At 46.7% G+C, this 23814-nt stretch overlaps 2 protein-coding genes and 1 long non-coding RNA gene across 18 annotated transcripts in view; 1 reads left to right on the forward strand and 2 right to left on the reverse strand.

Moving 5' to 3' along the window:
* Window positions 1–315: 315 nt before the first annotated feature.
* Window positions 316–6167, reverse strand: SH3D21 (SH3 domain containing 21). 3 transcript variants are annotated; one of them, XM_072610035.1, is made up of 17 exons: window positions 6030–6167; window positions 5609–5766; window positions 5202–5523; window positions 4990–5108; window positions 4794–4884; window positions 4492–4550; window positions 4338–4380; window positions 4091–4185; window positions 3914–4000; window positions 3775–3814; window positions 3413–3463; window positions 3159–3264; window positions 2904–3025; window positions 2141–2289; window positions 1306–1829; window positions 916–979; window positions 316–675 (listed from the first exon to the last, which is right to left on the reverse strand). In XM_072610035.1, exons 1-17 carry the CDS (start codon window positions 6031–6033, stop codon window positions 634–636), a joined length of 2076 nt encoding a protein of 691 aa, XP_072466136.1. In that variant the 5' UTR covers window positions 6034–6167; the 3' UTR covers window positions 316–633. The 3 variants fall into 3 exon arrangements, with proteins under 3 accessions (XP_072466136.1, XP_072466137.1, XP_072466135.1); XM_072610036.1 differs by lacking the exon at window positions 6030–6167 and having other exon boundaries at window positions 5463–5523; window positions 5609–5878; XM_072610034.1 differs by lacking the exon at window positions 6030–6167 and having other exon boundaries at window positions 5609–5878.
* On the forward strand, window positions 5449–8102 carry LOC140504733 (uncharacterized). Of its 6 annotated transcripts, none has more exons than XR_011967226.1 (4): window positions 5694–5776; window positions 6430–6870; window positions 6959–7073; window positions 7474–8102. It is a non-coding gene; the product is annotated as an uncharacterized lncRNA (long non-coding RNA). The 6 variants fall into 6 exon arrangements; XR_011967223.1 differs by lacking the exon at window positions 5694–5776 and adding an exon at window positions 6056–6142 and having other exon boundaries at window positions 6858–6878; XR_011967227.1 differs by lacking the exons at window positions 5694–5776; window positions 6430–6870 and adding an exon at window positions 5449–5547.
* The window catches only part of THRAP3 (thyroid hormone receptor associated protein 3), an 83364-nt gene continuing 67230 nt past the window's right edge, over window positions 7681–23814 (reverse strand). For all 9 annotated transcript variants that reach the window (XM_072610029.1, XM_072610028.1, XM_072610033.1 and 6 more), the window contains 8 exons: window positions 22485–23234; window positions 21801–21973; window positions 20581–20692; window positions 18733–18817; window positions 16463–16650; window positions 12395–12590; window positions 11463–11603; window positions 7681–9200 (listed from right to left, as the gene is read on the reverse strand). In XM_072610029.1, the coding sequence (XP_072466130.1) occupies window positions 8979–9200; window positions 11463–11603; window positions 12395–12590; window positions 16463–16650; window positions 18733–18817; window positions 20581–20692; window positions 21801–21973; window positions 22485–23234 (1867 nt within the window). In that variant the 3' untranslated portion in view covers window positions 7681–8978. The remainder of the gene's footprint in view (window positions 9201–11462; window positions 11604–12394; window positions 12591–16462; window positions 16651–18732; window positions 18818–20580; window positions 20693–21800; window positions 21974–22484; window positions 23235–23814) is intronic.

Below are 23814 nucleotides of genomic sequence, written 5' to 3' on the forward strand. Positions count from 1 at the left end.
TGTGCTCTGGGCTGGGCTTCGCAGTCCGGGTTTGGGGGAGGGCCGAAGCAGGCCTAGGCCCCACGAACCCCATTCGGCCCCCTGGAAGGGGCGGAGTCGCTTCCCACGTGCCAGGCCCGGCCAGTCCCTCTCCAGCCCAGCCACGTCCGGGCGGATAAAAATAGCCCCGCGGCCCTGGCGCTAATGGGAGCCACATGTTCGCCAGATGTGCCCGTGGCTGAGAAGAGGGGGACGGCAAGACACGCCCATCGGAGGCCGAAGCCAGCAAAGAAAGCCTCGCCCCCTCCCCAACTGCCCCGCCCCTCAGAGGCGCTATTACAAATACAATTTTATTACACTCTGTTTCTGACAAAGGGGGGCGTTGAGTATGGGTTTTGGGGGGGATTAAGATGGGACCGAGCAGCCCTCGGGGCGGGGCGCAAAAGGCCCCGGCCCGTCTCACGCGGGGAGTTTGGGGGGACCCAGCCACAACCCCCATACCCTCACCCGCAAAGCCCCGAAGGGGGGAACGCGTGTGTGTGGGGGGGTGCCTGAGGCTCCCCATCATGGGGAAGGGGCGGGACAGCCCCTCAGAATGGGGAGGAGGCGCAGCCTGTGTCCGTGGGCAAGCACAAGCCCCCTCTGGGCGGGGCCCTACACCAGGTATGTCCTTGATTTCAGCATCTCAAACTTAGCCTCGGGTAGGGAAAAGAGAAAAAATTGGGGCTCCAACCCCAACTGATCTCACCTTCTCGCCTCCCCCACAGACCCAACCCCCGAAAATCTCGTCTCCACCCCTGTCCCAACAAGTGTCTTTCTCCCTCCTCTGCTCCGGAATTCCGAGACCCGACTGGAATGAGTGATGTGGGACTGGGGTTTTCAGTGCCCCCTTTATAAGACTCCTCCCCATTCTGGAACCCCCTTCATTCACCTTACCTGCAGTTCCAGTCTCTTCTCCCGCTCAGTTCTCAGTTCCTCCTGGATTTCTAACATGTCCTTTCTGTCGACAACAGCCAAACTCAACCCCAGCCTTCCCTAACCTGTCCCACAACTCCCTGGATCCAGATCATGAAGATGCCATCTTCTTCCTTCCCCTTATTTTATAGATGCAGAAACTGAGGCCCAGGGATAATGACTTAATCAAGGACATACGGCAGAGCTGAGATTCAAACCCAGGCCCACTGACTCAAATGGGGGGGGGGGGGAGGTTTCCCTCTTCACTGTGCAATCTTTCCCTCCCACTTCTGCCTCCCCTCTGCTGTCATTCCTCTCTTCCCTCTCTCCTCTCGTGCTCTCCTTCCCATCCCGTCTCTCACAGACACTCACTCCTGCTGTGACACCAGAAGCTCCAACAACCCCCTCAGAGAAGCAACTTCAGTCTCCATCTGATCCACGCGCTCTAACAAGTGACTCAAGGTGGTCTCGGACACCTTCTCTTTGGCCATTGACTGCTCCAAGTTATCTGTGTCTTTGACTAGCAGAGAGTCCGACAGGGGCTGCTCCTGGAAGGGCAGCTTGTCTGAGGATGGTTTGTCTGAAGGAGCTGGTTTGTCCACAGAGAGGGGGTTAATTGAGGTCTTGCCCTTGTCTGTGGACTGCCGGCTTGAGTTCTTCTTGTCCTCCTCTTTGTCTCTGTCCATGGAGGTCTTACTGGAGCTCTTTTCAAGGGAGAGGGTCTTATCCACAGCGGGGGTTTTGTCCCAATTGGCAGTCTTTTCATTGTGTTTTTTCTCCCGGGAAGGTGCCTTCTCCTGGGATGATTTATCCCGAGAAGCAGCTTTCTCGGAGGCCTGCTGCTTGGTCTTAGGGGGCTGGCTCTTTGTCAAAGTGAGTTTCTCTTCCTCTTGTCCCTGGAAGAAGGGAGGTTAGAAGGGAAGGAAAGGGAAAGCTCTGGTCCCAGAATAGTAGACAAGTCAGGGTTCTGACAGGGGTTTAGGGAGAGGGGTGACTCCATCCTGGGAAATATTAGAAGTAGCTAACCAAGTCCTCATCCTCCCTAGAACTTTCTCAAGCCACCTTATTGCTTTCTACCCACCCCGTAGGCCAGATGTCCTCCAGCCACACCCCCTTATGGACCTCCAGGAAATCTCCAGCCCAGCCCTATCCTTTCTTCAGGGTGGTGGTGGTAGTTGGGGCAACATAGGGGTCTGGGGATCCTCACAGGAGTGGGGGTCTTGTCGAAGCTGGGAGGATAGCGACCCTGAGGCTTGGACCGAATATGGCTGGAATGAGTCGTCTTGGCATCATTTACGCCATCCCTGCTTCGGTCACTGCTTTTGCCTGGCACTGGCAAAGTCAGAGAGATGGTCACTGTGCAGGGAGACAAGACAGGGAGATTCCTTGGGTACCTACAAAAACTATGTCCTCTCTAAAACAGTGTATCAGTCTGAACATTGACAGCTGACTTTTAGAGCAAATACTTGGTTTTCATCGCATTGTCTCATTTGGGCAGTAGGGAGGTCCTACAAGTTGTATTTTCTCCCATCCTTATAGATGGGGAAAGAGAAGAGTTCATGGTCACAAGCGTGAGAGACAAAGGCAGGATTTCTGGGATCAGGGAGTCAGAGGGGCCCTCAGAGGACCATTTAATCCAAAACCATCCCCCTCCATTTAACAAGTGATGAAAGCTTGCCCAACAAGGTCACAGAGCTACGACGAGGCATTTGAGTCTCCAAAATTCCATATCCCACGGCATCAAGCTGTCTCCTCTATACTCCTCCTTCCTTTTCTCTGCATGGCATCCCATAGATGTCCCACATCCTCCTTTTGACTCCCAGTGTGTCTACTCACTCCATTTCTGTCCCTCATTCTTTTTATCACCCAACCCTTTGCTTCTGTTTCTTTTCTTTGGTTCTTAGGCTTCCAGTCTGAGGACTCAGCCCAAACAAACCACTCATTAGAACCTAGGACCTGCTTGGGCTTACCTCCTCCTGGTCCCCCTCCTCCACTACCATCCGATCCTCCTCGGCCACCAACACCACCTCCTCCACCTCCTGGTTCTCTAGAGTTCTTCAGCTTGTCCCCAGTTGAACCTGCTGCCAGAGGCCTAGAAGACACTCAGGTCCCTGAGACTTCTCAGCTTGCCATCTCTCAAGCCCAGACCCAGTGCTGTTATTTCTTGTGGTTGGGGTGGAGAGGGTCAACTGCAGGCTCCTCTCTCAGCCCCTTGGGATAGGTACCTGGGGGTGGGGGGCCGAGGCTTGGAGGGTCTTTTAGAGGCTGAGGATAGCTTTTTGATGGGGGGCAGAGTGATTTTAGACTCCATCTTCTTAGACTCCTTAGCAACTGGGGGGGAAAGCAGATGAGGGAGAGGCCACTAGTTTATCCATCCATTGCTCTCCCATCCCTACATCTCCTTTGCACAGAGATATGCCATTATCTGTCATAGTCCCTTGCCCCCTATCTAACTCCCTCCCCTCCATTCCCCCTTTACCTCTTGTCTCCTTGGATGTCTGTCTCCTCCCACCGCTTTCTCGACCAAACACTGATGGGAGGACAGGTAGAAATCACACTGAGGGCCCAGAACCATTGCTCCCTCCCACCCCTACAGCCAGGCCTCCGTAGGGAAATAGGAAAAATGGGTGCACACACATGTCAGCAAAGGGGGACCCTTCTCTTGTTGGGGAGAGGTGTGTGTGTGTCTTGGGGAGGGGCAAGTCATATTCATGGGCTATTAGAGGGCTTTCTAGAGCTTCCTAACTACTGGTGTTTCAGACTCTAGAGCCTAGAATAACAAGAAGGTGTAGGGTAGTGAGTGGGTAGGTGGGCACTTCTCCTCTGCAGGGAGATCACTACCTGATTCCTGGGGACTCCGACCGACTGGGAGCTTCTTAATCTAAGAAAAAAGTATTGGGGTGGGGGTAGGATGAGAGGCACAGTTATATCTTCCTGCAGAGATAAGGTGAGGGAGGATAGAAAAAGACTCCACACTTACCGGGGGCAGCAAGAGGACAAAATTGTCTGGAAAAACTCCTCTTTTGCCTTCAAACTCCCCCTCCCACCAGCCAGGGTCCTCTGTGGTCTAGGAGAAGATTGGGTAGGTGGCGGAGGTCTTTCCATGCCCAGGTTCCCCCACCCTAGGCTCAATCTGCTCCAGCAGTCCACTCCTCACCTTTCTTAACACCTTCACCACAGTACCCCTCTGCAAGGCCAGCTCATCTGGTGCCTCAGGCTCATAGTCAAACAGAACTCGACAGCTCTCAGTTGCTGGGTCAGTGGTGGGTGAGGGTGTCAATCATGGGCCTGGGAGCCCCCTTCTCTTGGGCCCCTCCCTCCCAACTATAGTCAAGGCTGAGGAGGAGGGAGACTATGGGCAAGGAGTTTGGGTGTATGGGGGGTATCCCACGGGGATTACTCACCTGTTATGGGGTATACGGGAGTTTCTTCTTGGGTCCGGGTCAGCTGGGAGGTAGGGGCAGGTATGGAGGGATGGAGTCTCCTCTTCCCCAGTTCCTCCAAAGAGCTAGAAGCTCAACCCCTTCTCCCCTCAAATATTTCCCATTCCCCCATTACCTTCAGGCAAGACTGGGCCACTCCAGTGGCCTTGGGGATGACATCAGGGATAGCAGCACCTGGGAAAGATCACGGGGAACTACAGGGGTGTGGGACCATTGGGGCCACAAGATAAAAGCTGAGCATTTCTGGAATCGGGGGAGCAGGAGATGAAGGATTCAGGTAGATCAAAGTTCTAGGAATATGATTTGGGGACTAAAGAGCAGGGAGGTGAGTTGAAATTAAGGATGCATGAAGAGGGGGTAGGGGTTCACCAGGGAATAAGGAGTTGAGCATCTCACACAGGGCTCAGGGGCTCTCACCAGAGGGCCTATAGTCCAGCTCTTGCACAAAGTTAGAGGGAAAGGCCCCCAGTTGCCCATTCTTCTTCCCCAGCCACCAGCCATCTTCAATCTGGAGAAATGGTCCAAGCAGACAGACCCAAGGTATCAGCATGACCGCCATGCACACTAGTCTGAAACCTATGCTCAGAATCAAATCCGATGGTTCCCTTCTCACCTCTCGAAGCACCTGGACAATCTCCCCAGCCTGGAGCTTGAGCTCATCAGGCTGCTCCGGGCTGTAGCTAAAATTCACTTTACACCATCGCTGGGTAGTTGGAGGGCTCTCGGGTTGACCTGGGAGGTGGGTGGCAGAGCTTTGGGTCAGGGGTATGGGACCCATCCTACAGGCCCTCTCCTCTCCCCTGCCCTGGCCCCTGGAGCCCTTACAATAGTAGGGGGGGTCCATGGCCAGGGGGGAGGGCTCAGGGACCGGAGACACCCCCGCCCCCCTCTTTCTATCCCTCCCACCCCGAGTCCTAATCGAGCTCCCATTGGTTGGGAAGGCAAGAACCCATTGTGTGCAGGGGGCCAATGACGACGCGGGGAGCGAGACCAGGGGGACCCTGCCCCGCCCCCTCCCCCCCACCGTGGGGTGGGGATTCTGTCTCTTGGCGACCCACGTCCAGACCCGCCCCACCTGAACCCCACCTCGGCGCGTAGAGCGGGGCCTCCGGGGGCCTCCGTCATCCCGTAGACTCTCCGGGATCTCCTGGGGTGAAGGCAATGGCCAAGGGTCAGTGGAGGTGACGGGACGTTTCGGGGTAACCCCCGGCCCCGCCCGGACTCACTCTCACCTGGACGATGAGCTTGGGGAAGAGACCACGGCGCCCAGCCAGCTCCCCCAGGAGCCAGCCGTCCGCGGACCCCTGGCTCACTTCCCGGAGCACATCTCCGGCCGCTAGGGTCAGCTCGTCCTCCCTCTGAGCCTTGTAGTCCTCCAGCACCAGCACCTCTGGGTGCGGGTAAGGGAGAGATGAGGGGACCAAGGCCCTCGGACCGGGACCTCCCCCCGGGGAACGAGGAGCCTGGGAGCACGCGGCCCAGAGGGGGCTCAAGCCGCACATCTACAGCTTGGAGAGAGTCCCTTTCACAGATGGGAAAGTTGAGGTCTGAGGAAGGACTGCATACCTTCCTCCACCCCCTGCCCGCCTGTTTCGGGGAGGCGAGATTACCGAAGTGCCCCCCGAACTTGTCCCTTGTCCGTCCCGCACGTACCCATGGCGTCCGGGGGTCCAAGGGGCTGGGCTGGCTCCACTCGGCCGGGCCGGGGAAAGGGGAAGCCGCTCCTGGGTTAAAGGGCTGGGCGGAGTCGGGCGGGCAGCCCGCAGGTGAGCGGGGAGGGGAGGGGTCGGGGGTGGGAACGGGCTGCAGAGACTAGAAAGGCCGGACCCGACGTCTGTGGGGCTAGCAGCTGGGGAGGAAGGGGGAGGACCCTGCTCAGCACCTTGAGCCCGCCCCAACTCACCCCCAGGGGAGAGTCCCGCCCCTCCCGTGTCCCTAAAGTCTGCTAGTGGGGTGCGGCGGTCCCCCACCTACGCCGGCTGGCGCAGCCTAAAGGCGTGGGAATGTAGTGGGCGGAGACAGGGGCCGACCCTCTCCTTTTACTCCTCCCTAGACTGCTGTATCAATTGCCTCCTCAGCCCCAGCCCCAGCCCCAGCCCCTGCCCCAGCCCCTGCCCCAGCCCCAGCCCCAGCCCCAGCCCCAGCCCCTGCCCCAGCCCCTGCCCCTGCCCCTGCCCCTGCCCCTGCCCCAGCCCCTGCCCCAGCCCCAGCCCCTGCCCCAGCCCCTGCCCCAGCCCCTGCCCCTGCCCCTGCCCCAGGCCCAGCCCCAGCCCCAGCCCCAGCCCCAGCCCCAGCCCCAGCCCCAGCCCCTGCCCCAGCCCCAGCCCCTGCCCCTGCCCCTGCCCCAGCCCCAGCCCCTGCCCCAGCCCCTGCCCCAGCCCCTGCCCCAGCCCCTGCCCCAGCCCCAGCCCCAGCCCCAGCCCCAGCCCCAGCGCGACAGGCAGACGCGGATCCGGGTTCTCTGGTCCGTCTTTCCATCAGCTATGTGGAACAGGTGAACAGGTGACCGGAAGAAAGCCTACCAACTACAAAGGTGAAGAATTCTCAGGCAGAAACCGAGGGTATAGTCGGTCTTTTTTCAGGTTTGTTTTAAAGAATTCCTGGAGTGGGAGGCCTTCTGGGATTTGCCCCAACTGCCGGTTCACCTTTGACCTTACTATCACATCCACCAACTCCCATCATCAGATGAGTCCAAAGGTGTGTGGTATTGGTTTTCATCACTGGTGCAATTTGGGGAGTGGAGGGTGTCTCTTTTTGAAGTGAATTCTTTCCGGCTAAGAAGCTTAAGGTGTTGATGACGGTGGTAGTGGGGAGCTGTCTAGGAAGGGGGGCCAAGAGCAGAGCAAGGGAAGGGGACTACAGATTACGAAATTGCTGTGTGCTAACTGGTTCCTCTCGAGGAAGGAGAGAAAAAATAGGCCCTTGGAGAAGCTGAAGGGGCACTGAAGTCGTTACACCGTACTCCCACCAAGTCCCCCTTTCTTGGGCAAGATGGTGGTGCTTGTCGGAAGGCCTAGCACCTCCCCCCACCCCCCAATCAGTCCATCAAGTTCGTTGCTCAGGTTTCTTGGCTCAGGACTTTGCTTTTATCTTTCAGTCCCCCACCTGATGAGATAGAGCTCAGAGCCTGGGGGAGGATGAGTCACCTTGAGAGCAAGAGCCTCACATCCCTAGCTCCTACCAGGCAGATTCCCAACATGGCAGAGAACAAGCACACCTGGAATCTCTGAGGAGAGGCTGCCCCACCCTCCAGCCCCTCCTTCGGTCTGTCCCTCCCTCCAAGAAGAATCAAGGATCAATTGGATCTAGTGCTTATTTTCTTTATTTGCTGGAGGAGTTGAAACAAACTTTACATTTTTTTCCTAAACATGAATCATTCAAATAAAACCAACTGAACTATAGAAATTTAGCAAAGTGAGGGAACAAAAGTAGCACAACCATCTGAAGGTGGAGAGGACGAGGGTAGAAGGGGAGAGGAGCAGTGTCTTCTTTTTTTAACATATATATGAACTCCTTATGATTCACCTGCTTGGAGAAAGCATAGGGACTCATTCCGGGTCATTATTTTCTCCAAACATCTTTTGAGAAAATTTAAATTTAAAACATAAGGTGTAATAAAAAAAAATAACCACAAACCCCCACAAACCACACCATAACTGCCTTCCTTCATTAATCACAGGAGTTTTCATTTTATAAAAAGATTAATAAAAAATATTGAAAAAATTATTCTCATTTTATAATTTTTTAAGCTAGAATTCAGAAGTTTCTTAGAAAACACACCAGAAACTGCCCTCCAGTTAACATCCCAGTTGCTGAGAGGATAAGTACAACTCAGACACATCTTGGGGTTTAGTCCCACAAGGGATGGAAGCCCCTTGAAAATGAGAAAGGTTAGAGGGTGTGGATGCGTGTGGGGCCAACATCCTGTCAGAGAGCTCAGCAGGGAAGGCTTATGCAAACAAGGTAATTTGAAAGGACCTAAACTTAATACATACAAAAGCTGCTCTAAAAATTAGATTTTTTCAATGCTGCTTGGTCCCAAATCAAAGTTGACATGCCAATGTTTTGTTCTTGAGAATCATTTTCCTAAATTGAACCTGGAGAGCTAGTGTTACTAAATATGCATAAAGTAGAGATCTAAAAAATTGTATGGGTGGGGAAGGGGGGGGTAGAGGAAGAGGAGACCAAAATTAACCAAATTAGTCCTCATCTCTCAGCTTATATTGGAAAAAGAAAAATAAAATTAAATAAAAAAATAAAAAATAAGACTTGGTTCAAAATGGGCCACAGACAGAAATCCAAACAAGTTTTCATAGCCTGTGTCCCACCCCACTCCCATACAAACAAGTAAGAAACAACCAAAAGCCCTACTTCTGGTTAAGGATGGAGAGCTGGGCCCTCCCTCAGCCAGCCTGCAGAAACAACTCTTGAGTGGACAGGCCAACGATGGTTCCCCTCTAGTCTGGGGTGGAGGTGGGGTGGGGGACCTTTGGGGTGTATTTTAGAGGATCCTCTCTTCAGCTCTTCAGTCTTTCTGGGACATCTCCCCAGCCAGTGCTAGATGCCTCTCTCCCTTGGGGGTGGCTGCCCTCCAGGAGCTCTTTACTCAGCGGCTGCCTGTAAATTGTCCTTCTCCTCTCGGTTTTCTGTCCCGCTCTCATCATCTTCAATCTCGCCTTCTTCTCCGCTAAACTTGTCATGGGCCCACTTGGGGCTGGTGCTGGATTTCCGGAACATGAACCTGCCCCTGCCCCGAGGAAAGGCGCCCCGGCCCCGGCCTCGGCTCACCCACTTCTCGCTGCCTTCACCCTCTCGGTCATCATGCTGAGGAGACAGCATAGTTCAGTTAGTTAAGAAAGTGCCAGGACTCAAACTGTTGTTTATCTGCCCAACAATGGCTGAGCCCACCTTAAAAACAAATGCTCCATCTCCACGCAGCACCCCTCTACCCACTCTGCACCAAAGCTACCAGGGAGGAATGTGACATCTCACTGAGATGATGGCTGCCATGGGATGAGTGAGCAGAAGGAAACTCTACTTCTCTCTTTCCTTCCTCTCCCATCTCAATAGCTGTGCTGCCCAGAGCCCTTCTCAGGGCCCCTTCCCTAACTCAAGCCAACCATTTCTCCTCTTAAGAGGCCCAAGTTTTAACAACTGCCTGTACTTTCCCAACCTCTCTCAACCATAAACTTCTAGAATTAGAGGGAAGTATTAGAGAGGAAGCAACTGGTTCAACTAAACCAAAGCAGAGGCCCTGGGACTAGGAGCTAGGTTGAAACTTGGAGAGGGAGGCAGATAAGCTTTGGAGAACAGAAGGAAGCTCTATATATCAATATTGGTGCTGAACAGGACCAAAGGCTTATCTATGCATAATTAACCTATTGCCACTCAAGCATAAGAAAAAAATCCTGGTCCTCATGACAGTCCTAGGAAGTAGGGAGTACTAGAATTAGCACTCCTATTTTAGGAGAAAAAATTTAGGCTGAAGGACACACTGTCTTGCCCTAGGTGTTAAGATTCCAGTCTTTTGTCTCCCAACTCCTACATGACTAGCCAGAGTAGCCCCTTCCCCCATCCCCTGTAGCTCCACCAAAGCCTAGATGTGTTCATTGCAATTTGGGGTCCTTGTGTGCAACTTTGAAGATAAAGAGGAATGAGAACAGGCTTGTTCCTCCCCAAAGATGGCACTTTTAAGAGAAATGAATGGTTACTAGCACCGCAACCCCAAATCAAGCTATGTTTATTTGCCAACACAGAATGCTCTCCAAGGGTGGGATTGTAGACCATGTAGGGCAATTTGGACTTCCTAAATGTGAGATCTACTCTAGCATGAGAGGAGGGGAGAAGGAATGGAGCATGTGTAGTCCCTTTCTTCTAGCTGGTACTGTGAGAACCACAACAAGTCATGTCTTCTGGGACTTGTCCAGGTTTCCCTCAATCTAGAGTCTTCAAAGGGGCTGAAAGCAACACCCTCATAGGACTACATTTCCCCCTCCTCCCTAACCCCACAGCTGGCCCTAAGATATGCCTGGCTTTAAGAGTATGCAAGTAATATTAGCCATTTATATGTACTGCTTACCACTAATGTCTAAGGATCAAATGAGATGATTATAAAACGCTTAGCACAGTGCCTGGCACATAGTAAGCACTATATAAATGTTTGCTATTATTATCATTATTTAGCACAAAACCAATTATGTATAAGTTGTTAGACCCACGCTAAATTAACTTTGCTGTATTTGATTTCCACTTTGTTGATGGTGGTTTGGCCTTTATAACATGGTTGTCAGCTCCCATCTTAAAAGTAATAACAAAACTCTACCGTGGTGAGAGTTAATGCTTAAGTGGGAGGAGCCAAAGGAAGTTCTCTCACTGGCCACAAGGAAGGGAGAATAGCTTTCACTTCAAAGGAAGGAATGGCCGAAGGCCATCAAGGCAGATCCATCAGATGGGGGCCCTGGCCCCTGTAACGAGCTATTAGAGTTCTGTTTTGGGGCCCTCCCTGTCTAGATATGAAACTCCCAGGACGTCCTCCTACTAAATATGCACTTAACCCCCACTGGGACAGAATGCTAAACTGTCATTCCTTTGCTTGTCTTTTAAACTAGTGTACTTTGGTTTATATAAGCTTGTGCTCAAGGAAAAAAATTATTTTCCTTCACATCTCAATTTTGAGGAAATTAATTCTCTGGTGATTCCTTTTAAGAACCACTCCTTAATCTGTTTTATAAACTTAAGTCTGCTTAAAGAAGGAAACCAGGTAAGCATGTACTTAAGTTCGGATCCTCACTGTTAATCCAATTCATCAGAGGATCATAAATTTTAAACTAGAAGAGGCCCTAGAAGTTAGCCACCTTATTTATAATACTTCAGGATGCTTTAATTGTCAGAAACACCCTGGCTCCCAAATTCGAAGGGAGGAAAAACTAGACCACCAGGCAGCTGGACTTCTCAATGGCTGACTGATTTGGTACAGAACCCTGCTGGGGGTGCCTCATCTACTCCACATTTCTGACTGCTTAAGTAAAGCCCTGGTATGGACCATGGTCTAGGTCAGATTCCTTCTCCCTATTCCCAGACACATACCAGATAATATTTTTTGCTTTTGGGTGTATATTCTGGGTCCCATTCCTCCTCTCGGGTCCTCTTCTGGAAATCATTGTTGCCACTGCTGTTATTGCCAGCATAGTTGCCTCTGCCCCAGCCTCTTCCTCTAGCTCGAAATTGCTGCAGCAACAAACAGGGAAGAGCAGTTGGTCATATTTAGTAATGTGAATGTCGGCCCCTTCTTGAAAACTGTATTAGGAGACCTTAAGCTGACAGAGAACAAAACCAACACACGTCCTCTGAGCTCCCATTGATAAACTGCTTTCTATCCAATCATACGGTTGGTTACTCAGTAACCTTAGACAGCTAATTTAGCTGTAGTATGAGCATGATTAAAAGCATTCTGCTGGATGTCCAATGAGAGAGGATAAGGTCAGAAACCAGAAGCTACAGAAGAATCTTTCAATCTGAATAAGTAATTATGTTTGAAAAAGTATAAAAAACAGATAGCTGAGGAAAAAAGTGACTGGGCCAGAGGGAACCATTTGGAGGATGAGGAGGAGTCTACTCTGTCTCTAGGCTCCCTAAGAACCTGCCGGGTCCCTGAACCCAGAGATACACAATGCTGACTGTGTATAAGGAGAGTATGAGAGCTGGAAGTGGCTGTGACCTCTACCTGATGCTCATGCAGCCCCGTCCTCTACAATTTCCCAACAAAGAATGAAAAGAGCAAACCTAGAATTATTAGTACAAGATGAACAAGGGAAGGAGATAAAGAAAGCCTGCCCTGACCTATGGGGTCAGCAGAGTTAAGCATATGAAGACAGAAATGGAGTGGTCATGCTGAACCTTCTGCAAAGACTCTCCTACGACAAATGGACTTTTAAAAAAAGGAAGAGAAGCACTCTTGGAAGGCCTGCCTGCCAGTTATATGGGAGGGAGGGGAGAGGTTAGGGTAGGGGCTGACTCACAAAGGTCCCTCGAGCTCGGCCTCCTCTCTCACTTGGACCCACAAAATCTTTGGTCCCCAGCCGGGATTTGTCAAAGCCTGTGGTGCTCTCCTCCCGCTCCTCTGTCTCTTCAGCGTACTCCTCTGCTTTGTAAGAATGTGATGACAGGGAGGACGATGATGATGACCGAGACCGATCCCGTGTTCGACGATGCTTCCTGTGCCAAGAGAGAAGCCAGTGCAGCTCATGAGCCCCTTAAAAGAAGCCTGGCTTGACCAAGCACCAGCACCTTGTGTTTCGTAACTGAAAGCTAACATAAGATATCTCAGCAGCATGGCTGCTGAAATGGGTCTGAACATTTAAATTAGGAAAAAAAGACAAACCCAAATGCACCCATCTAGGATATGGTCTTCAAAATTTCACTTTCCTTACAGACCAAGTAAAAGGTGGTAATATCCTATGAGACAGGATGAGAACCCAGAGAGCTGCAGAGGCTGTTCCATGAGTTACTTCTTCTGAAATAACCACTCTACCCCCACCCCCGGAAAGATTGGAGACTAGAGCTTTAACAATTTGCCTTTAAAGATGATATATTGTCTGTGACTTGGGGGGGGGGGGGAGGGAGAAAGGATGGAAGGGGTGAAAGAGAAGATAGGTTACTAGCAATACATTTCCTTGATCTAATGTCTATGTAACTTGCTGGCCTCCAGAAGGAGGTACAGAGGTTATCCTCCTGAGGCAACATGGGATCACATCACTTCTTCACCCCCAACTGCTCTGGATGGGGCCAAGTCATAAAGCCTCAGAGTTCCAAGGCTCATTTTTAGGAGAATTTTAAGCTCAAAAAAGATAAGTTTCTTTCACTTGTGTTGTGGTTTCCCCTCAAGAAATATCTACCTCAGAAGCATTACTCTGACTCTAGGAACAGGTAGTGTATTTCATTCCCCAAAATGTTCCTTCTAGTATTTCTGACTGGTATGAATGTTTAGAGATTGTTCTGCCCACTCAATGGATCCCAAATCATAATCATAAACTGTCAGACCTGAAGAGATCCTTAAAGATCACTGATTTAACAAAACTTGACCAAGGTCATAAATGTAGCTGGTGGTAAAACCAGGATTAAGCTTGCAGTTTTTAAGGGAGAAGAGTTTACAAAGTTAGGGCTAGGTAATCAGACTGTCCCCCAAAAATGGTATGAGAAACTAAATTAGGTAGTCCTACCTGTAGGATTAATATACTGCTATACTCACTCTCAACTGCTGAGAGTCATTTACAGTTGGTGATGAACAAGTCCTTCTCCTATGGACTACAAAAGTTAGAAAGCATCTCAGAGAGGGCCTCTAGTCTGAATTCTGAGTGAGAATTACCTCTAAAACTTGCCAGACAAGTAGTCATCTAGCCTTCGCTAGTGAAAGAAAACCTACCATCTCTTAACGTACTCAACCCCATTTTTGGACAATTTTAATTACTAGAGAGTTTTTCCTTATATTAAGCTTTGACATGTCTCTCAGTAATGTCCATTTATTTTAATTCTCAAAAATTTAACCCACCCTTTTAACAAAGTACAATTAAGCAAAATAAATCAATGTGCTGCCTCATTCTTCAGCATCCACTATTCTTAGTTCTGACCTTTGGGTTCTTCAAGAAGAACAAATCTCTCTTCCACATAACATCCCTTTAAATGTTTGAAGACCATTTTGAGTTCTCTAAATCATCTCTTCACCAGGTAACACAGCTCAAATTATTTTAGTCACTCCTTCCATGATCTTTATCACGCTGCTGCTCTCCAATTTATCCATGTCCATACAAAAAAACATGATGGCCAGAAATGACAGCACCACTGCAGTTACCATATGACCAAGGCAGAATACAATGATATCATCATTTCCCCCCTTTTAAAACACTGTTGCCTTTCAATGCAGCCTGAGAGCGCATCGTCTTTCTTTTGTGTGTGGCTGCCATATCTCAACACTGATTAATACTGAAGCTTGTAGTCCACTAAAACCTCCAGATCATTTTCAGTCAAGCGGCTCTCGATGCACACTTCCTCTCCACCTCCCTGGATTTTCTCACCCTCCCTCATTAGCAAACTTATAATTAGGTTCAAAGATTTAACTTCTAAGTATAAGACTAACTTTATATTTATCCCAATTACATAACATGTACTGCGATAGTCACACCAATATGCTAAACTGGATGAGATATTTTTGGAAACTGGCTCTGTCATCTAACTTATCACTTTATCTGATAAGTGTCATTGATGCATTTTTATCCAAGTTATTAGTAAAATGCTAAATCCAAGAAGAATATAAATGTCTAGCACATACTAGGTACTTAACTGAATAATTCAATGGAAGCTTCCTTAAAATATGGTCATGAATGTCCTTAATCTTAGGTATCAGATCATTTTTTAACACCTATTTGTTACTTTGGTCAATTAGTAACAACTCCTTCCCTAAAAATTAGTTATCCTACAGTGGAACAGAACACCTGAGGGGTGGAGGAAGAGTAGATTTCCCTCATTGGAATTCTTCAAGCAAAGCTTTACGACCACTTGTTAGGCATGCTGTGGATAGGATTCCTGCTTAGTTTTGCACTGTTCCATGTGGCTTCTGAGATGCCTTCCAATTTTCAGTCTATGATCAATCAATTCTCTCTCTTGGAAGGAGTCCAAACTAGATTTGCCTATATGAAATTCTATCCTAGCACAAGGGACCTGAATAGACAATACAGAAAACAAGAGTACTGGACTGGGATGTAGGAGACCTATATTCAAACCTTGGCTGTCACTAAATATCTGTTCGAACACAGGGCACTGAATGAAAAAAGCTATATGCCATAACAGATGATTTTTTTTTAAAGCCATTGTTAAGGTATAATACCAACATTACAGTTCGAACAGTATGGTTCAGTTGTCTCAGTTTACTTATCTGTCAAATGGAGAAAATACCTGCTCAACTTTTTTTCTTAGCACAGCTCAAAATGTCATAATGTATATGAAAATTCATTACATAGTACTAGACTAAGCTAAGGTGGTCAATTATTTTAAGATGACTAAAAAGTACCAATGTCTATTGACAGGGATCTCCACAGAACCAAGTAGAAGGTTAGAGTGTTTTCAGAAAATCAAAAGCAAACAAACCAAAAACAAAACCACAGCAAGAACTTCTTTCACTAAAGCCTTCCTGGGGCATGGGAAGTTGTGATCCTGGGCTCTCTCAGACTGTTTATGAGTACTTGAAAGTCACACTAGGCTACAAAGGCACTAAGAAGGCCTAAGTACTTCTTACCCTATCCAATAAAGTAAGGAAAAGTTTGTCAACAGAAAACTAGGCACCAGTTGATAACGTTCCCCGCCTTTTCCAACACAGCAACTCATAAAGACCTTCCATTAAAGGACAGAGAGGTTGTGAACAGCACTGGGAGACACAGAAGCCACAGCAAGGAAATAGGGGTCCTTGAAATATATTAGAAATTGGAATTTAAATTCAGTCAGTTAGTCATGAAAGACAATATATTTACACTGTCTTTTTTTTTTTTTTAACTAAGAAAGGCTAGCCTGATGACCCACATTATTCACTGGGATGAATTCATTGCTAAAAAAACCATTTCCCTCAAAGGTCTAAGATTCACCACCAGCGAGAATACAATGAATTGTTATAGGCTAAGCAGGCTATTCTAGAAGAGCGGTTCTAGAACATGTTGAAAAATGCTGAAATAAGCTATTGACAGACTAAGTATATCCCCAAGGTGACTACTTTGAAGGGGAACTACATTTATTTGCATAAGTTATGATTTGTTTCTTTAAAAATTTACTAATAGTGTTTAACAGAAATGTATGTGTAGAGCCCATATAAGATTGCATGACTTCCTGGGGAAGGAGCGGGAGAAAATTTGAAATTAATGGAAGTGACTGCTGAAACCAAAATATGGAAAAAGCAATCGGAGCAACTTTTTGGAGGAGTGTAGCTATATTAAGCTACTATCAGCAATGAATGCTGTCAATTCCTAGACAGCCTGGAAGAGTGTACATCTGGTATCATCCCTGCATCAAACAGCACACCTAGATAGACACGACTGCCTACATACTTCTGCTTTTTGGATCCTTTGTGAGTTTTTTCAGTTTTTTCGGTTGATCTCTCCCTTGAGTGGCTTGAATCTCGGGAATCCACTGATTCTCTTGACTTATCTCGTTTAAGATCTCGTTCCTTATGTTTTTTACGACGTTCAATATCAAGGCGAAGATCAACTGGGTCATCTTTGTATTTTCCCTCAGCCTGCAGAGAAAGAAAGAAGTAGGAGTTAAGACTATCAGACTATAAATATACCAACATATTAACTACCCTAAAAAACCATGGTTTTTCATTGTGGTGGTACGATGAGGGGGAGAGAGGGAGTAGCAAGAATGCTAGAAAACATATCCCAGCTGCACAAGTGACTTAATGTCCCTTCCCAGCAAGAAGCTTAGGGCATTTATTTAATCTAACAAGAACAAGTCAAAAATGAAAACAAAACATCACAGGGAACTAGATCATTTCTCACCACCATTTACAAACTACTCTAAGCATGGAAACTGACTTAAGAATCCCAGCTACAGGCTGAGATTTCTAGTGAGTACGGCTTCTGTCAGCAAAGCTAAAGAATGGAAGCCTTCTCTCTTTCTTCTTTTTTGTGAGTGGGTAGGTAAGCTAGGAACTGGTCTGTAGGCATAGAGCCACCATGAGTACAACCAAGATTATCAGATGACACCTGATATAGGCTGAACTCAAGACATATTCCCAATTTGCTTTAAGGCATTCTGCTAGCCTGGGAAATAACCCAAAGCACTGGCTGGCCTGGAAAGCAGGAACAGAGAACCTGAGCAGGCTATCCTAACATTACCTCTACAGATAACTGAGGAAACTTCCTCAGAAGGAAGCTGTATAATGCAAAACAAAGGAAGTGGCAACAGAGGGTAGGAGCTTACATAAAAATGGGCATATTATGTAAAAACATCTACCTTTCTGGATGCTCAACAGAGAAGTTATTTTACAGAGATTGTAGCAATGTTGGTGTTACACTTCAGCAATGGCTTTAAAAAGAAATCATCTGTTATAGCAGTTGCTTTTTTAATTCAAAACAAAAGGGAGAGAGGAACTAAAATTTGACAGGAAATTACATTCATTTCATAGAGAGAACTCCTCAAAGTGGGCATGGGGGTGGAGGGGACGATGACAAGTTTAGTAATTTTTTTAACTATTAAAATTTCACATAATCAAAATTTAAGTAACAAACTTAAAACTTCAGCCACAGGAGGAAGAGTTGGGAGTCATTGATCTCCTCCTGATTGGGGCACATAGATTTTTACAAGATGCTAGTACTTTTAGTAGTTTTATTTTGTTTGTTGGCTTTTGTACACTTCCCCAGGAAAGAGATTTTATTATTTCCACTCAGACACCAAATTACTCCCAGCACCACTAATGGTCACTGACAAAAGCAGCCACTGCTTCCTTAGGTAGAGTGAATAATAATTTAGCATTCCTTTCCCCTCTCCCCCTCAAAACACGGAGGACAAGATTTCTTCCACCGTTTCAAAAACTTCCTGTTTCATATAGAGCCAAGCTGGTATTCAGAGAGGGAGAGAAAAAGCAGGTTTATCATATTTATCTGATACAACATTTTTTTTTGAAACCTTGAAAATAAGTACATAAAAATTAAGGTTTCAGCAGGATGGGAAACATTACTCATCTTAACTAAAAACATACTTGAAGAAAGACATACAATCTGCATAACACTTTAAAAAACAACTCAATCCAAATCCATAATACAATTTTAACACTTTATCCTACTGTTCATAGCAGTCTAAATGCAGTTGGACTGGGCAGCATTAAAGTAACAGTGAGAAAACAAATGATACGGGTACAACATTAGAACAAATTGGACTAGTTGTGTATTAACAATTTACTCAGTTCAGTTACAAATAAAAGTTTTATTTTCCTCTCTCTGACATGCATGTCTTTTTGAAATCATGGTTGGAAATAGCGCATGTATACAATTGATTTGATAATACTTACAAGCAGAAAAATATCACAAAAAGTTTCTTCTCTCATCATGGGCACTTGTTCCAAAACTCCTCTCTTTTTTTTCTCAATCTCACCTCAATAGACTTTGGGGTCATTTACCATATTCTAACCACTTCACAAAGGTTGTTGATACATTTAATAAAAATTAACCCTTTGTAGTTCATTTTTAGAATTATGCCCATCCTTAAAAGAAAAACACAAACTTAAGTAGAGAGTAATTTAAACAAAAACATTTCTGTTAAGTTCATGCCCAACGCACTCATTTTGTTGGAATTACTGATGAAAGCGACAGTTCACCTTGTAGCCAGGCTCCCGCGTGCTTTTCATCTCGTCATGAGCCAAACCATGTTTTCTGAATGTACTGGGAGAAATATCTATCCTCCTAGGGAATTAACAAAACAAAATCCAAGTTAATATTTTTCCAATGCAAATCTCACCTCTGCCCATTTGTAGTGCTCCATAATACTTACCTCCAAAATTCAGATTCATTTACTATCTACTACGTGTTAGTCATTGAGGGGGCCAAGAGGTAAATAAAATAAAGTTCCTCCTCTCATAGTTTATCAGCAGGAAAAAAGATTCCTTTGGAGAGGCCCAGAATAGTAGAGAGTGGGGACCTCGGAGGAAGATGAGAATTTTTAAGTCCTATCTCTTACATACAGTGGCACCTAAATTGAAGGTATGTTGCTAATATGCATCAGTGTAGTTTCCAAACAGAGTTCCCAATACTCTCTGATGAATTCGTCAATCTGAATCACAGCCAAAACCCTCCTTCTCCAATAAGCCCACTCAGATAAATTTTTTAAAAAATTACTCAGAAGAACATAAAGAATTATCAACACAGCCAAAGAAATCAAACCGCCAATCTGGTGTTCCAACTCATCTCCACTGGCTCTACATCCAGGGAAGAGCCCTAAGAACCAGGTCCTTTTTGTAATGAATGAAGCTGTCTCCCACTGTTCCTTCCTTATGCCCAGAGAGAAGAGCTGGTTGCTGAATATACAACTCCCAAAGCATTTAACAACAAAAAACATCCCCAAAATCCTTGAGCCTGGTGTCTAGATGGCATTTAACAACAACAACAACAAAAACAAATCCCAAACCCTGAGCCTGGTGTCTAAAATCTCTGTCTAATGCAAGAGGCAGAGAATAAACCGTTTTACTGAAACCCACCCAAAGGAATGTTTAGATCAGAAACACAACTTGCTTAGAAACCCTCAACTCATCATGGTGCCTAATAAACAGAGAAGGTTTCAGAAATCTGCCAAAGTAATTACAAAGTAAATACATATTACAAAGTAATTACAGACTCCCCCCCCATCATCCCCTCAATATTTTGCAGCCTCCTTTGGAAAAGTAACCCATATGTTTAAGGAAAACTCAAAGTGAGCTAAAAAGGAGAGCCTAGCCCCTTTGGCTTACCTCCCTGGAGCCTCAGACCAGCTCATGTCTACCAGGTGTCTGTTTCACTGGTCTCATAATCTTATATCATTTCCCTGGTGCACGCTATTACAAGAAACAACAGGCTATGGAAGGACTTATATGACCTGATGCTGAGTGAAAGGAGCAGAACCAGGAGAACTTTGTGCACAGCAACGACCACAGTGTGCGAGAGGTTTTTCTGGTAGGCTTGGAATTTCGTAATAACGCAAGAACTTCTTAAAAAAAAAAAAATCCCAATGGTGGTTTTTTTAAGGCAAAATGCCTTCCACACTAGAGAAAGAAATATGGAAGTCATTCGCAGAATGTAGCAGATCATGTTTGTGTGTGTATGTGTTTTTGTGTATCATGTTTTGATTTGTTATATGATTTCTTCCATTTATTTTAGTCCAACTACATAGCATGACTATAGTGAAAATGTACTCAATTGGAAAGTGTATGTAGAACCTATACAGAATTGTATGCAGTCATGGGGAGGGAGGAGGGTAGTGGGGGGTAGGTGTGAGGGGGATAAAAATCTCAATTGCATGGCAGTGATTGTTAAACATTAAAAAATAATAATAATAAAATTAAAAAAAAAAAAGAAACAACAGGCTATGCACCACCTGAGAGTTTATACAAAGTTGCTCTAAATTCCATGAAATAGAGAATGTGACAAACTAAAGTCTTCATTGAAACCTCCATTAGTAGGATTGCATTCCACACCTGTGTATCTCTGGGCTCTTCTTGTTTTTGGCTGCATCCTGTTCTGTTCCCCTCTTTAGGTATTTAGTAAAACGTTCATTCAATGTCATTCCTGAGGATCCAAAATGATGCTCTGTGGAGGATGCAAAGAAAGATGTCCCATGATTACTGTATTGCGCTATAGTATTAATATGCACAAAGACTCTACAAGAGTACCCTAGTTCGAACCTTCGTCTAATGTCAATTAGTTCTATGACTTTGGGCAAGTCCTTTCAGCTCCCTGGACCTTAGTTTCCTCATTTATAAAATGAGGGCGTTGGACTAGATGGCATCTGGTCCTGATCAGCTCTAAATCCACAATCCCAGAGGTTTAAGGTTAAATCTTGACACAGAACAAACATACCATATATACAAGTTCCAGAGGTTAATGTAAACTTCATTTATTAAACACTGTTTGTAAAGCCCCGAGATAGGCGATGAGGCAGATGCCACTCACATTCCTGTAGTCAAGGAAGGGGGCTTGGGGACAACTTCCCTTCCTGAAGCACAAAGGGTCCTTCTTCTAAAACACACCTCTGCAGAGGTGCCACAAGTCTGAGCGAGACCAGGTTCTGCCTAACAAGACTGCACTTCCGTCTTTGGTTTCTTCCTTCAGCACATAAACTCCTCTAAATTACCTATGAAAGGTAAAAACTGATCCAATTTCTAGGGAATGGTTTCAGTCCTTAAGAAAAATGCTTGAAGGACATTTTTATCATGTGGTCAAAGAAAAACGCTCATTGAAGAAGTTAGGGAGATGGAGGGAGAGGAATTATTAAGAACTGTTCTAAGAAGCCTATAATCTGAAAGTCTGCACATAGACCAGAAGCTTGAGAAGTTTAGGAGGAAAAGGTAGAGGAAACCTGAAAAATCCCTTCATACTTAATTGTATATCCTCGCTCCTATAAAAGAGTTTTAACCACTCTCACCAGACACCAGTAATTAGCACTTGAAACCCCATAATTTGCTAAACAGGTGAGATGGCCCCAGAAGTAATTCCCTCATGCCAGCCATGGATTTCAAAGACCTTTGTAATGGAATGAACAGTCCAAATAATCAAGGACAAAAAAAGAGGCCTCTCTCCTTTTAGAGCATCACTGGCCACTTTGAAGAAGAGTAAGACTCTTTTTCTCCAAATGGTCCTTAGAGGAAGCTGAAGGTATGGAACAGCAAGGGAGGGCAGGTGGGGGACTTTGACTCACCTTTAACATGATGAACAATAGTCACAATGTGCTGGGCAAACAGCTCTGAGGGGCTCCGCTGAGACTGAGCAGACTGTATATGTTGGAATATGGAACGGAATTCCTGATCTTTTTTGTTACTATGGACTAGATCTCGACTGAGTTTGCGTTCCTGAGCCAATAAGCCACTGGGACTGAAAGAAAAAAAGGGGGAGAAATCGGGGGGAAAGAGTGTTAAGAAAACCTGTATAACTGGAGTACAAAAGCCCCAAAACTGCATCATTGTGACCTGAAGGCTATCACTGCAGCAACCCTGCCCACCTTGGAAGTCAGGTATTAATGTCTGAAGGACCCTCAAAAATGTGCCACCCATTTACCAGAATCCTGGGGAGGCCTTCTTTGGTCAGCCCCCAGCACACAGGTGATGGCAAGGCCCAAGGAGGATCGAGCTGAGCCCAAGGGAGGAGCGGGCCCAGTCCAAGGGAGGAGCAGGCCCAACCCAGGGAGGAGGCTTCCCTTGACCCGCCCAGCAGGCCCTCCCACAGCACTCACTCCTGATCTGCAGCCATCTAGTCTGTGCCAGCTGTCAGCACAGCAGCGCCATCTAGGGCCCAAGGCCGGGTGCTGCTCTGAGGCTGCCTGGGAGCTGCCCCCCCCACACCGCCCCCCCACGCCCCCTCGCAGAGGGCACCCTCGGGCTCTCACCGGGCCAGGTCCTCATCGAAAGAGTCCATGCGGACGTTGACCTGGGCCTCCCGGGTGATGGAGAAGGAGGACTTTCCCAGGGGCAGGCTCTCAGTCCTGGTTGAGCCCAGCTTGTCTCGGGCCTCTGTGGCCGCAGGGGTGGTGGTGGCCTTCCTGGATGGTGGAGGTGGCGAGGATGAGCTCTTCTCTGGCAGGGTCTTGTAGGCGGTCACCCGGAAGTTCTTCTCGGGCACAAAGCCACGGTGCGCAGTGGGCTCGGTCCTCTTGGTGGTGGCCCGCTCCTCCTTCTTGGGCCGGTCAGCATAGGCATCGTCCTCCAGCTCCTCGGCCTTCCTTTGCTTTTCCTTGCCACCAGGCACATACACCACACCTTCCCACTTGCCAGGCCGCTCATCCTCTTGGCCTTTGCTGCTGCCTGAGATGACTTTGGAAATAAATTTGGGCTCATCCTCAAACTCAGACTCCTTCCTGCCCTTCGCCTTCTCCTTGTCTTGTTCATCCATTTCCTCTTTGTGGAACTCAGCCATCTTCTTCTCAAAATCATCTCGGAGCTTATATCTCTTGGGGGACTGGCTGCCCCGAAAAGGTTTCTCAGCATCAGCTTTGGAAGCAAATGAGTCAGACTTCACTTTTGGATCTCCCAAGCCCAACTCAGAGAAGCTCCCTTTGTCTTTTATTTTTTCCTTATCAACATTTGTTAGTTTCTGTTCCTTATCTTTTCCGTTCTCGGGCTTCTGCTCTTCTAGATACCTGTTCAGAAATATAAACACACACATACAAAAGAGATTTCTTAAGCAACTTACTTTGTAACAGGCTTTACAGGCTATTCCAAAGTTAGCAAAAATTTTACAACTGAGCTAAATTTGAATAAATTTCTTAGGTAGTTCTTGTGTAGATTTACGAACCTAATGCTAAAGAAACATAAATAGGATATAGGAATGTAGGGAAAAAAGGGTAGAGAGGAAATAGCAAAGGGCATTTGTAAAGTACTTAAATAATCACTTACCTGTATAGACTTAGTCTATAGAAAAAAAAATTAAGGTCTTACCCAACACCTCCACTCAGTCATTTATAAATCTGCTTTCAGCAGTAAATACACCAGAATGTTCAACCTTGGATTGTTTTGCTTTATATAATACACATTGGAAATAAAAGTCTCAAAAGCGACTTCAAATTTGATGCAAGTCGCCTAGAAGATCTAAATATTTCATCTACTGCAAACACAAATAAAAACATAAGTTAACATGGAATATTTCTTGTGGAAAATGAATTTCATAATCAATTCTTCTAATAAGGATAGCCGTTTACAAACATGGTAGAAGACAAAATT

This window comes from Notamacropus eugenii, chromosome 5, assembly GCF_028372415.1.
Source record: "Notamacropus eugenii isolate mMacEug1 chromosome 5, mMacEug1.pri_v2, whole genome shotgun sequence".
In the NCBI taxonomy this organism is placed as follows: Eukaryota; Metazoa; Chordata; class Mammalia; order Diprotodontia; family Macropodidae; genus Notamacropus; species Notamacropus eugenii.

Bases quoted from the DNA above. Each gene is read 5' to 3' on its own strand.
- SH3D21 (XM_072610034.1), bottom strand. From the start codon at position 5,878: ATGTGCGGCTTGAGCCCCCTCTGGGCCGCGTGCTCCCAGGCTCCTCGT. The intron at 4,885-4,989 runs GTGAGAAGGGAA...CCATTTCTCCAG, and splicing joins TTGTCCAGGTGCTTCGAGAG to ATTGAAGATGGCTGGTGGCT. The intron at 3,026-3,158 runs GTACCTATCCCA...AGTGTCTTCTAG, and splicing joins CCTCGGCCCCCCACCCCCAG to GCCTCTGGCAGCAGGTTCAA.